Here is a 14208-nt window from a genome sequence, read left to right on the forward strand (position 1 = left end):
TTTTTTTTATTGGTCTTATGGAGTATTCTAATTTGTTGAGATAGTGAGTTGGTGGGTTTTTGTTAAATGTGAGCCAAAATCATCACAATTAAAAGAACCAAAGACTTAAACTACTTCAGTCTGTGTGCATTGAATTTATTTAATACACGAGTTTCACAATTTGAGTTGAATTACTGAAATAAATGAACTTTTCCACGACATTCTAATTTATTGAGATGCACCTGTATTTTCTCATTGCAGCAATGTGTGGAGGAGCTCATATTGAACAGCATCGATGCTGGAGCAACATGTGTGGCTGTCAAAATAGACATAGAGGCCTGCAAGCTGCAGGTGATCGACAATGGCTCGGGAATGTGCCAGGAAGGATGACATGGAAAGAGTGGGTCTGCGATACAACACAAGTAAATGCAGCTCGCTGGAGGATCTGAAAAATCTCCGCTTTTATGGTACGGTGACCATACGTGCCATTTTCCCAGGACGCGTCCTGGCCAGGATTTGTTTTGGCTTTGTTTTCCTGTTTTCATGCTTGCTGAAGGTAATGATCGAAAAGTAGTTTGACCAATAACATGCAAGCATTGTACATAATGGACCAATCATGGCGTGTGAGAAGGTGGGATCTACGGTCAAAGCGATGCAATTACGCGTACATATTAGGTGTGTTCGACTTAAAAGCAGTGCGGCTCAGACCGATCAGTGTTTGACATCAAAGTACCTCGAGAGCATTTCGAAAGCATAACCGTCTGTATGGTACTTTGATGTCATACACCGATCGGTCTGCACACGCAAACAAAGCCAAAACCTAGATATTTTAGGCAATATAGAAATCCTGGCCAGGACGCGTCCTGGGAAAATGGCACGTATGGTCACCCTATTTTATGAGTTCAGAGGGGAAGCGATTTCTAGTATAGTCTCTCTTGCAGAAATGGTCGAAATATCATCTAGGACTAAGCTTTCGTTGAAAACATACGTTAAAACCTTTAACGAAGCAAATGCATTGGATGTTGCTGAAGCTCAAACCGTTCGTCCCTCTGCAGGGACGACTGTGTTCATCTACAATCTCTTCCACAACATGCCAGTTCGAAGAAAGAGAATGGACGCTGTTTTAGAACCGAACGCATCGGTCATAGAGTGGAGACATATCTCTGATGCACCCATCTGTGTCATATACAGTGAAAAAAGAAAATTCAGCCCACATGATGGTGCAGCTCTCTAAAACAAGCAGTACTTATTACAGGTTTGTGCAGATTCATGGTTTGAGCCGAGCTCAAAAGCTTGGAGAGGTCAATTACGTCCATGAGCAGTTCGAAATGACCGGTCACATCGGCCGTGAGGGTCACTACAATAACAGCTTGCAATTCCTGTTTGTAAATGGGAGGCTTCTTCTGAAGACACGCATTCATAAATCACTCAACTGCCTTTTGAAGAGAGTAAGCAGTGCTGCCAGACAAAACAACAGCCCGACCGCATATTCGTTAACATCGAGCCCCAAACAATGGGGCGGATCTGATCTCCATGGCGTCTACATGTTGAATATCAAATGCCATTACTCAGAGTATGACATATGCCTCGAACCAGCCAAGTCTTTGATAGAGTTCAAAGACTGGGATAATGTGCTCATCTGCATTGAAGAAGGGGTCAAAGCATTCCTTACTAAAGAAAACCTGGTGACAGAGTATTCCATGAATGGCAGCGATGGTCCATCAAGTAGTCCAGTGAGGAATGCTAAGACTCCTGTGGCAGTACAAAACCTCAGTGCTGAGGAAATACGTGAAGTGTGTGATGCACTGTCTGAGAAGAAGGACATTGCAAGTGGTGTGGACCTCTCTGGTGGTGTTCAAATGTTGGAGGAGGTGTCAAGAAACATTGAAACCTTCTCCAGTGAAGAGTCAGAAGCAGAAAAAGCGCTTCAGGGTGATTTGTCTTTGCAGACCATTTTTGCAGATGCTACAGAAATGAATAACAATTGCCAAGAAGATGAAAATGCAGTTTGCCCAAATATAAGCCAGAATGATTTGCCAGTTAACAACAACAACAATGTGATGGGAAGCAAAAACCAAAGGATTTCAATTACGGATGTAAAAGAGGCAGAAGATAGTTTGAAAAAATTCTGCTTCCCAAATAAAATTTCTCCAAAAAAGAGGAAGTTGCCATTAAATGACACTGAAGAAGACAAACATGGTTTTTATGGTACCAACTCAAAGACTTCCAGAGCTGCACCATGTCGTAAATTAACTCTGTCTTTTGAAATGGGATCTCTTGACAAGTTCAAAAGGTTGTTTGGGAAGGATGCTGAGAAAAAACAACAGAGTACGGTAAAAACATGCCTTTTAAATCCAGTGTCTTCTAGCAAATCCAATGACTGCTTTGTCGGATCTACTTTGTGTTTAGATGATTTAGACAAGCCCTTATTGAGGAACATTTCAGGTGTTCATTCTCCTTATAGTTCTGAATGTTCTGCTGAATATTCATCATGGTACAAGCGAGACAAACTATCATTGGCTGCCAGAGCCATTCAAAGAGGTCAGCAGAGATACAGACTCTCTTCCTTTGGAAAAGTCATCTTTCCCAGTTGTGCAAGACGCGCACTTTAATGAAAAATCCTGTGAAGTAGAAAAAAGCCTCCTAGAAGATGTGTTATTTGGATCCACTGGAACTGTTGATTCAGTTGTCCATGATTTTTCTAAAGATTTTCCAGGCTTTGCTGTAAATGATCAGGACACAACAATACCAGAAACTTCCTCCGTTTAAGAAGACTCACACCTCTGCAACAAGAATGTGACTTCCTTTGTAGGAAGTGTAAGCTGTGTTGATGAAGCCAGCGTAACCTCTCAGCATGATCCTCAGTGCAGCAACACAGGAAATGAAGGTCAGGCTACGAATAAAAGTGTTGAAACAATCCCCGTGTCCAGTAGCTGGCTGGCTCATTATGACAGTTTGTTAGGAAAACTGGTTTACATCAACCAAGTTACAGGGCTCAGCAAATACAACTCTCCTCCTTTGGAGGAGACTCAAGTGCCATGTACCACAGATGTCACTAACATGGCAGTCAGTGTTATATCAAGAACAGGTGGGAGAAATTCAGCGAGCTGATTTTGGATCACTAATGTACAGATATTTATATTATAATTAGCGTTTCTTTGCTCATAGGATATGAGTACAGGTGTTATCCATTTCACACAGACATTGTACTTCCCTTTCTGCCCAAGCCCAGAGCAGAAAGAGCCCTTAACTCAGGGATAGACAGCAGAGGTACAGCTCTAGACTGACATCAGGACTGAAATCAGCTTTTTAGTGCACATTAACTAATTGTTTTCTTCTTACTCTTTTAAGAGGATGCCCAAGGTCCCAATTCACTCTCGACTTTATTCTCAGAATGGAGTAACCCAGTGTTCATACGGCCTCCAGAGGTAAAAAGACTACAGATTTATTAAATTACATAATTTAAGAGTTTTAATTAATTTATCCGTATTTAACACTGATTTTAATTAAATTATTTTTGTTAAAAATAATTAATTTGACTCACATATTCTATTAATTATTCTGAAAAGGTTGCTGTGGATGTAACCAGCGGTCAAGCAGAGGGTCTTGCTGTAAAAATCCACAATATTCTTTACCCCTACCGGTTTACCAAGAATATGATCCACACAATGAGAGTAAGTATTTTTACCCTTCTGCTTTTTTTGTGCTTTGAGGAACTGGCATGGCTAGACACCTAAGATAGCAATGTCACAAAGCATAGCCTTTTTCTTATGTGGTGAAAACTAATCTAAGATTGTGTTGTTGTATTTTTACCTCAGGTCATCAATCAAGTGGACAAGAAGTTCCTTGCTTGTTTGATAAACACAACAGAGCAGGAATCCTCTGAAAGCAGTACGAATGAAGGTGCCACAGGCTGAAAATCATTACGTTGAATGGTGTGATGATGTCCTAAACATTTGTCATTGCTTCCACCTGCAGGAAATCTTCTAGTGTTGGTTGATCAACATGCTGCCCATGAAAGAGTTCGACTGGAGGGGTTGGTAACAGGTAACATTATAATGTTACAAAAGATTCTATTTCAAATCATTCTTTTAATCAAAAAATACTGAAAAAATGTATTACTGTTTCCACAAAAATATGAAGTAGCACAACTGTTTTCAACTTTGATAATAATAAAAAAAATTTCTTGAACACCAAATCAGCATATTAGAATGATTTCTGAAGGATCATGTGATACTGAAGACTGGAGTAATGATGCTGAAAATTCAGCTTTGCCATCACAGGAATAAATTACATAACATATATTAAAAAATAGAAAACATTGTAATAATATTTCACAATATTATTGTTTTTTTTATCAAATAAATGCAGCCTTAGTAAGCATAAGAGACTTTCAAAAACGTTGAAAAGTCTTACTCACCCCAAACTTATAAGAATATAAGAACAAAATAAATTCCATGTAAAAGCATTAAAAATGCTAATACACTTCATGACATAAGCATTCAATGTATTTTTCCCACACTGCTCTTGTTGTTTGATGTAGACTCCTATGAGGATGACCCAGACACACCTGGAAAAAAGAGGCTGTGTTCCTCAAGTGTTACCCCACCCTTAGAGATTAATGTAACTGAGGAGGAATTGAGACTTCTGAGGTGAGTGCAGCTGTTTGAGTCAACATTCCTGATTCTTCCGTCATCTTCTCTCTAAAAACATACATGTGTGTTCAATTAGTTCTGCACCTTTGCTGAACGGTGCCATAAATCTCTCTTTTGTTCTTGAAGGTCTTGTCAGGCCTTCCTGAGGGGTCTTGCTTTAGATGTAAGGCTCCCAAAGAGTGAGTCACTGAATGTGTTGTTGGAGAGACTTCCCACATGTTTCATAGAGAAAGAAAGCACAGAGCTCTGCCGTGGAAGACGGTCGGTAATTAAAACCATTTCAGAGGTCAGACTCAGTTCTTATGTTTTTTATTTTATTTTATTTATTTTTTTTTTTTTTTATTGATTTAAACTCAGTTTAGACTCTTAACTGTATGTTTTATTTTGAAGGACTATTTGCGAGAACACATTGGGGTGAGCCGGCATATCCATATGTGATTTGTATCTAATCTGTGTGAACAGAATACTACAAATTGTCTGGTTTTGGAGCTTGAAGGATACATGACCGATTTTGTTCTTTTGACTCATGTTTGCAGCTTCTCCGCTCAACAGGAAGAGTGAGAGGAACACTGCCTCTGACAGTTCATAATGTGCTCGCCTCACAAGCTTGTCATGGTTAGTGTTATAAATTCACCACTGAGTTCAGTTGAAACATATTCTGTTTATAAACTGTTACAGGGAACACAGGAAATGTCTCATTTAAACCATATGTAGTCAACTGCTATAATTAGAATTTTCAAAATATTCTTATTTTATTAATAAATATTCTAACTTTATTGTTTGATAATAATGAATATTATTAATTTTAACAGGAGCAATTAAGTTCAATGACATTTTGAGAAAAGAGGAGTGCTGTAGTCTGGTGAGCTCGCTCTCCTCTTGTCAGCTTCCCTTCCAGTGTGCTCATGGAAGACCTTCAATCGTCCCTCTGGCTGATCTTCACCACTGGGAAGATCCACAGGTATGTTTCAACTAATCTGCAACAAATCTGATTTTATAAGTGCACTTTTTTGTCGATTATAAACAAGGTTTGAATATCATAAATACTGATAAGTATATCATGATCAGCCATAGCACATAATATATCTTGATTTTTTTTTCCATATATTTTTTTATGCTTTTCTTTGATGGTTTCATTTTTTTATATCCTCACACAGGATCTTCCCAAACCAAATCTGAGGAAACTGAGAAGAATGTACAAGTCTTGGCAGCTCTATGGAAAAGATCAATCTGTTGCACAAAACAAAACATGAATTTACATGCAAAAGCATCCTGCACTTTACGCTTTTGTATTAAATTATTTACTTTTAGTAGAGATATTCTGCTTCTGTTCTTCTTCTTCTTCTTAATGTTTAACGGCGGTTGGCATCTTCTGCTTCTGTTTTATTGATGGGCGGCTTTTATTATGTTTCACCTTTTGGCGCGTACAGCTGCTGGCAACAACGCTGCTCTGAGATAGAGTAGCCAATAATAAAGAACTATACTCGATCATGGAGCATTTTCCTCCAATCAAATTGTTCCTTGCAAGTTTGTGGTCCAATCAACGTAAACGTAGGAGGGCGCTAAAATGGATGATGTTCCTCCCCAGCTCATTGTTGTGCATTGTAGTGATGGGAAGTTCGGTTCTTTTCCGCGAACCGGTTCTTTCGGACAGTTCGATTCAATAAACCGGTTGAAAAAACCGGTTCACCGGTTCTTTTACGCTCGACGTAATGGCGTCAAGTCTATCGCGGGCTTAACACATTCAAATATAAAGTCAGTAATCATAACATCAGTCAATTAAAACATCATTATAATCTGATACGTTTCTTACAATTTGGATTTTTGTATCTAAAGCATCAACACATATACAGGCAGTGATCTGCAAACTAGGATGTTTTACAGTTATGACGTCAATAAATTAGTCTTCATCAGCGCAGAAACTATGCTCCACTTACTATGTATAATCCATTACGGTAAATTGAACGATTCGTTCGCGAACCGGTCATCACTAGTGCATTGCGATGATCGCTGGAAGGGGAGGCAGGAAGGTCTCATGTAAACGTTAACAAAGTATTACTTCATAGGTGAGTTTTGCACGCAGAAATTACACATTATAACGCACGAAAACAGTCTTAGACTAAATGAATGATATATATTGATTAATTATATCAGTTTAAACCAAGAGTATCCTATCCTCCCAATTCAAAAATGGCCGAACAGCAGTAAGTTACTGACGTATGAATTTGTCGCTTTCTGCATAAGATTAAAACGTCAATCTTTTTATCTCTAATAATGTTTGAGGACTCGCAGCTTCTGTTATGTTAATGTTTCCATGTTTTGCTAATACAAAGTTGAATATTTGAATGCTCGTGGAGACAGTATGGCACATGCTTTAACGGAATATGAACGAATCCATGTGCTGCTGGTATACAGTAAAATCTTAACGTGACATTATCATGTTACTTTAAATGATCTTGAACCAGTTCGTGTTTAACTTTAGTAGATTTGCATAATTAAGTTGTATGCTGCGTTTTGGATCTTTTTGGCCACTTCATGTTTATGTACAGTCAATGAAGTGCATCATTCATTCATGACGTGGTCTGTAAGGTATCTACGGGATTGTAAGTATCAGTTCATGAAAAATCTGAAAATATAAGGGAGTTTTTAAAATTGTGATACAGATGTGCTAAAAGTTCATTTAAGAAGGTAGAATAAAAATTTACATTAATGTGGTTATGCTCTATGCATCCTCTGTTAAGCTGGATACATTTTTATAAAAAATATAGTAATGATGAACTGTAATATCATGGTGCCTGTATTTGAATGGTTATGTTGGCTTTCTCACAGAATCAGTGATGAACAGGATTCGGATCCACGTGCTGCCGTCCAGCAGAGGTCGAGTGACTCAAGCTGCTCGTGCTCAAGAACCTCAGACCTGCTCTTACACCCAGAGACCCTGTTCACAGCCTCGCCTGGAGGGCCTAGAGTTCTGCATCAAACACGTACTTGAAGATAAAAATGCTCCCTACAGGCAATGCAGCTATGTGTCCAACAAGAATGGCAAGCGCTGTCCCAATGCCGCCCCAAAACCAGAGAAAAAAGAGGGGTGAGGGTGTTTGTTTATTCCCTTAAGACACTTAACAAAGTACCTACTAGAGCTATTTGACCAATAATGTTTTTTTTTTCTTTTTCTTAGGGTATCGTTCTGTGCAGAACATGCACGCAGAAATGCCTTGGTGCAACAAGCTCAAATGCGGAAGGCATCCGCTTCAGGACCTTCCCCTGAAGTGCTGCTGTCTCAGCTCAGTGGCTACAGTCGGCCGGAAACTGGAACTCACAGTCAAGAGGGCCGTAGTGAAGCTAGCCGCATACTAGGTGAGATGTAACTTGCTTCTAATCTTGTGCCATTACTTAATAACCAGGCATGCTTTTGGCCTTGTGAACATTGAGAAATCTCTGGAGGTGATCCAAACAAACCTGTGCATGTGTAAAGTGTAGTATAAGTAACAAAAGAACCAATTATGAATAATAGGTTAAAATTATTTATACCCTAGAAGTTATTCAAAATGGAAACAGAATGCAGCTTTTTTTAAAAATTATTATTAATTTATATAAAAAAATGTAGTTTAATATAAGATTTTTTTTCTGCTGAATTGAAACTTGCATCAAAGGCTGATAACTAATGGTTTGTCATATTTTTATGTAATTTGTCATAATTGTCATTTTTGTTAAGTCCTATTTTGTTTTTTTACTACTTGACAGAACTTTTAATAGATCTGAACATAACATAATAAAAAAAATGTGTAAGAGACGCAGTGTTGCATTTGATTTTTATGGTCATCTATTCTGTATTTATTTCTTTGTATAGATGAAGAGAGTTGGAGTGAAGAAGAGCAGGATCCTATTGTCTTGGATCAGACATGGAGAGGAGACCCTGACAGTGAAGATGAAAGTCTTGACAGTGACCAAGAAGACCCTTTAAAGTGAGATATTCCTCAATTTATTTTACTTATCTGCTTTGTCAAAATTAGTTTTAATAATGTCACCTGAGATGTCAGTTAATGAAATGTGACTTTCTACAGGCATGCGGGTGTGTACACAGCAGAGGAAGTGGCACTCATCACGCGTGAAAAGCTGATCAGACTTCAGTCCCTCTACATAGACCAATTTAAACGTCTGCAACACTTATTAAAAGAAAAGAAACGACGCTACCTGCACAGCCGCAAGATTGAACATGAGACAATTGGTAAGGCAGCTGCTTTTATCCTTTGATTACGTGATATCACATATACAGTCAACATGTATACTCAGTTGTGTGTGTGATTCAGGGACCAGCCTGTTAACGGGTCCAGAGGGGCTGTCCATGAAGGAACGAGAGAACCTGAAAAAATTAAAGGCTCTGCGACGTTATCGCCGTCGCTATGGTGTGGAGGCCTTGCTGCATCGCCAGCTCAGACAGCGAAGACAAGCAATTACTGAGGGAGGAACGCCACAGGTATGGATGGACTTTCTAATAATGTCTTAAGAAAGACAATAGAAGGTTTAAACGCTGCACACTGCCAAATGAGACAGACCTGAATGAAATTTAATTGGCTTTCCCATACTGTCAGATGGGCATCAGAGGAGACAATCTGAGCCTACTGTCATGCTCCGTTATTTTTTAGTAATATTATTTGTACATATTTTAATTCTTTTGTGTCTTTTTCTGCACAGGCAATGCGTTTAGGCCAGAGATGCATTTCCTTTGTGGAAGGGACTCGCTGTTCAAATCCGTGTCTGCCAGTGACACGACATTGTGTCTCTCGTATCCTTATTTGTTTCCATACATGCATACATATTTATGTGTGTGTATGTATGTATATATATATATATATATATATATATATACACACACGCACTACTGTTGAAAAATTTTGGGTTGTGTAAGATTTTTATTTTTTGATAGAAGTCTCATGTTCACTAAGGCTGCATTTATTTGATTACAAATACAGTAAAAACAGTAATACTATGACATATGAATTAAATTTAAAATAACTGTTTTCTTTTGTAATATATTTTAAAATGTAATTTATTCCTGTGATGGCAAAGCTCAATTTTCAGAAGCCATTACTCCAGTCTTCAGTGTCACATGATCCCTCAGAAATCATTCTAACCTGCTGATTTGGTGCTCAAGAAACATTTCTTCTTATCAGTGTTGAAAACAGTTGTGCTGTGTTCTTACGTGATACATTACACTTACGTATTTGCAGGATTGTTTAATGAATAGAAACTTAATTGAACAGCATTTAATTGAAATAGAAATATTTTGTAACATTGTATATGTCTTTACTGCCATCTTTGATCAGTTTAATGCATCTTTGCTGAATAAAAGTATTTATTTTATTTTATCGACCAACCCCAAATTTTTTAATGGAAATATGCATATTTATTTAGTTATGTTAAATATACATATGATATATATTTCTTTGTTTATATGGGCGTACATCTATATAGACATAGATGTATATATGCTTTTGTAGCCCTGAATCAAGGCCCACAGCTTGCTGTAGCTGTTGGTTTCAAACAGCGGCTGATATAAAAGTCTTCTTATGGTCTGTTGACTTTCCCAGAGTTATCTAATGGATAAAGTCGATTCAGTTTGAAGGAACAGTTCAGGTTTTCCACCTCCTCCAGCCTTCGATATCTTTGACATTTAAAAGTTATTTCCCAGCTATGCCAATGCTAGTTCTCTTAATCTCCTTAACCCTTCACAATAGACATTTATCAAGACAGCAGCCAAGTTTTATTCAAAATGTGCCCTGGTCTGAAGGACGTTCCATGTGATCGTCCTGTGCACATGGGACAGTCAGAAGAGCCCCGCTGTCCTCTGCACCTGTCCCTGCCTCCTCCCATGTACCAGCCTGAGCAGGAGTCTATTGCCCCGGAGCAGCTGCCGTCTGCGCCCACAGACATGTACCTCAGTGCTGCAGAGCTCCAGCCAACAGAAAATCTACCTCTGGAATTCAGTGATGTATGAATTGTGTTGGTTTTTCTCATTAAAACTAAAGTTGCTGTGTGCAGTTTATTCCTGTGATGGCAAAGCTCAATTTTCAGAAGCCATTACTCCAGTCTTCAGTGTCACATGATCCCTCAGAAATCATTCTAACCTGCTGATTTGGTGCTCAAGAAACATTTCTTCTTATCAGTGTTGAAAACAGTTGTGCTGTGTTCTTACGTGATACATTACACTTACGTATTTGCAGGATTGTTTAATGAATAGAAACTTAATTGAACAGCATTTAATTGAAATAGAAATATTTTGTAACATTGTATATGTCTTTACTGCCATCTTTGATCAGTTTAATGCATCTTTGCTGAATAAAAGTATTTATTTTATTTTATCGACCAACCCCAAATTTTTTAATGGAAATATGCATATTTATTTAGTTATGTTAAATATACATATGATATATATTTCTTTGTTTATATGGGCGTACATCTATATAGACATAGATGTATATATGCTTTTGTAGCCCTGAATCAAGGCCCACAGCTTGCTGTAGCTGTTGGTTTCAAACAGCGGCTGATATAAAAGTCTTCTTATGGTCTGTTGACTTTCCCAGAGTTATCTAATGGATAAAGTCGATTCAGTTTGAAGGAACAGTTCAGGTTTTCCACCTCCTCCAGCCTTCGATATCTTTGACATTTAAAAGTTATTTCCCAGCTATGCCAATGCTAGTTCTCTTAATCTCCTTAACCCTTCACAATAGACATTTATCAAGACAGCAGCCAAGTTTTATTCAAAATGTGCCCTGGTCTGAAGGACGTTCCATGTGATCGTCCTGTGCACATGGGACAGTCAGAAGAGCCCCGCTGTCCTCTGCACCTGTCCCTGCCTCCTCCCATGTACCAGCCTGAGCAGGAGTCTATTGCCCCGGAGCAGCTGCCGTCTGCGCCCACAGACATGTACCTCAGTGCTGCAGAGCTCCAGCCAACAGAAAATCTACCTCTGGAATTCAGTGATGTATGAATTGTGTTGGTTTTTCTCATTAAAACTAAAGTTGCTGTGTGCAGTTGCTTTCCTCATGTGTTTTGGCACATTCCTTCACACTAAGTTTCATATTATCAGAGCAATTAACTCCGCAATCTGCACTAAATTTGTTTTACACCTTGCTCTCTCTTCAGATTGCTACGGTATCCATCAAGTATCTACATGCCTGCAAACAGTGTTGCTTAAACATGTCCCCTGCTGTGTAAATCAAATCTCATAGCCTCGCATGAATGGAAAAACAAATTAATCTGGATGTTCAGCAGTCATCTTCCTTTAATTTGTGTCTGACATTTTCTGTGTGCCCACAGTAAAACCTCTCATTTAATCTCATTTTTGGAAACGTCTAATTTTCCTGTTATGCTACAAACTATTTATGTGCTTTTCCATTACATGTTCCCATTGTTTGTTTTCAAGCACACAAACAATATTGCAAATTTACCCATATTGCTGGATTTTGTTAGCTGGTTATTTGGCTGTTGACAATGTTGAGATGTTTATTAGTATATTTTTGAATATAAACAGGTTTGCAACTGAAAAAGTACTAAACCTGAATTTATATTGTGGCTTGTTTGATAAATATTTAGATGTACTGTAAATGAATGGACTTAAGTTTGAAGAAGTGCGCCATTAAGATTCGTAAAAGAAAAGCTTAAATGAAAAAACATGGAAGTATCTCAAATTAATCCAATGGCCATTCGTACTATATTTTGCACCGTTTTGGATATAAATTTTATATATTTTTTGGTACATCGGTGCCAATGTTTTGATTCCATTCCAGTTATCAGCCAATATTAGAGGTCAGTTGATATTAGACATTTTGTCCAATTTTTATATTTCATTTACATTTGCTGTAATTGTTAATCTTTTAAAAACAATAATATTTTAATAACTGTCAGTTGTAACCTTTAGCAATTCACAAAATATCTATTTTTCATTCTGTACATTATAATGGTGTGAAGCCTAATTTCACAAATGACATTTAAAACGATTTATTATTTTTAATGATTTGTTAATGATTTTTTTTTTTTTTTCCAAAAATAGCATCGAACTTTAATATCAGCAATTTATCAGTTATTGGCCATAATATAAACTAATTATTGTCCAGATTTTAAATATTTGCACATCCCTTATCACTGTTGATGTGCAGGATCTTGACGTTGAAGATGAGGGTTTGCAGTGTCCCCCGTCCCCCTTGCTGTTCGACACAGCGCTTGCATTAGAAGACCAGACCATCAGAGAGATCGCCGAGGCCCCCATGGACATTCTGACAGGGGCGGAGCAGGGCGATCTGGATGGCTCTTCCCAAGATGCTGAGTTCTCAGAGAGAGACGAGGTGTCTGTGGAAGGTCAGGTAATTATTTTTTACACTGTCACTTGTTGGAATAATTAAACAATGCAACGAAGGCAGTATGTCTGTTTCTTGCAATGGCAAGTGAACATTTAAACCCCAGAACTGCTGTCTTATTTTACAGGTTGAATCTGAAATACTTGAAGCAGTTGGACAAGCAGTTCCCATGCAGAATTCATCAAAGGACTCTGACACGAAAACAACAGATGCCTTATCCTGAGCACCTCGTGACCTGATTTTCTCAGCCGTCGTACTGTTGATATTTCAAACAGTCCAGATATCTATTTAAAAGCCATATTTCTGGAAGTGTGCTTTGATTGCTGAAACATTTTTAACCTAAAACATTCTCATTTCTTAAAATAGTACCATAGCACATGTTCTGATATACTGTTAGTGTCTTGTGAAACTATAAGGACAGTTATATGCACAGCTGGAGATTTGTGTTTTGTAAGGTAAAGATGAGGTACGTATTTCACTACAAAAAGTCTCAAAGCACCATTTCTACTTTTATCCAGTACATTTCTGGTTCCATATTACATTTATAACTCATAACTGTAATTTGTTCACTAAAATAAACCTTTACATCTCATCTTGTTCTTGTTAATTATAAATTTGCACTCATGAAAGGAGCTCCTGTGGGATAGTCAGTGTTCCCACGGTCTTGGAAAACCTAGAAACATTAGGGAGTTTTTATCTTCAGAGTAATGGAAATATTTATAGTGGATATACATGGTTCTAGTAATGATCTGCTCTGTGTGTGGGGTTGAACTTGATTGCAAACACGGTTTGATTTGTGAGCGAACTGTCCTCTCGAGTTGGCTCTTTTTGTTTAAAAAAAGAAGGCAAAGGGGTCCACAGAAAAGATCTGAGTAATACATTAGTGAACTGATCTCAAACCGATATTTTTAGGAATCTATCCAGTAAACAAATGACTGGAAAGGTCATTGAAACTGGTCAAAAAGCAAGAACACTGGACAATGAAATAGTGTCTTGATGTTGAACATTTACTAGTTGCTTTCCAAGCTGGGAAATTAAGCAGGTAGTTGTGTTTTAGGAGTATGGTAGCTGTTAAACACAAAACGGTTCTAAATAACAGGTTTTAAATTAATATTTATGTTATAATTATATAAAAAGTAGTTTTATACACTTAAAGGCGTAAATTGAAAAACAGATAATAAAGATTGGCCACAGACCATTAAACTGCATGGCAGCCC

At 37.9% G+C, this 14208-nt stretch overlaps 2 protein-coding genes and 1 pseudogene across 3 annotated transcripts in view; 2 read left to right on the forward strand and 1 right to left on the reverse strand.

Moving 5' to 3' along the window:
- The window catches only part of LOC107716133 (transmembrane protein 240-like), a 17509-nt gene extending 13653 nt beyond the window's left edge, over positions 1 to 3856 (reverse strand). The window contains exon 1 of the mRNA XM_016522477.1: positions 3793 to 3856. The gene's annotated coding sequence lies outside the window, so the exon portion shown is untranslated. The remainder of the gene's footprint in view (positions 1 to 3792) is intronic.
- On the forward strand, positions 18 to 6584 carry LOC107716064 (DNA mismatch repair protein Mlh3-like; annotated as a pseudogene).
- A 38-nt stretch (positions 6585 to 6622) lies between these two features.
- Positions 6623 to 13577, forward strand: LOC107716132 (KAT8 regulatory NSL complex subunit 2-like). 2 transcript variants are annotated; one of them, XM_016522473.1, is made up of 10 exons: positions 6623 to 6700; positions 7464 to 7722; positions 7813 to 7991; positions 8485 to 8599; positions 8699 to 8862; positions 8945 to 9111; positions 9330 to 9420; positions 10373 to 10626; positions 12794 to 12997; positions 13119 to 13577. In XM_016522473.1, the coding sequence occupies exons 2-10, from the start codon at positions 7472 to 7474 to the stop codon at positions 13212 to 13214; spliced, it is 1521 nt and encodes a 506-aa protein (XP_016377959.1). In that variant the 5' UTR covers positions 6623 to 6700; positions 7464 to 7471; the 3' UTR covers positions 13215 to 13577. The 2 variants fall into 2 exon arrangements, with proteins under 2 accessions (XP_016377959.1, XP_016377960.1); XM_016522474.1 differs by having other exon boundaries at positions 12794 to 12992; positions 13119 to 13203.
- The last annotated feature ends 631 nt before the right edge of the window (positions 13578 to 14208 follow it).

The sequence above is a fragment of the Sinocyclocheilus rhinocerous genome, unplaced genomic scaffold (genome assembly GCF_001515625.1).
Source record: "Sinocyclocheilus rhinocerous isolate Xijiao unplaced genomic scaffold, SAMN03320098_v1.1 scaffold148, whole genome shotgun sequence".
Classification (NCBI taxonomy): domain Eukaryota; kingdom Metazoa; phylum Chordata; class Actinopteri; order Cypriniformes; family Cyprinidae; genus Sinocyclocheilus; species Sinocyclocheilus rhinocerous.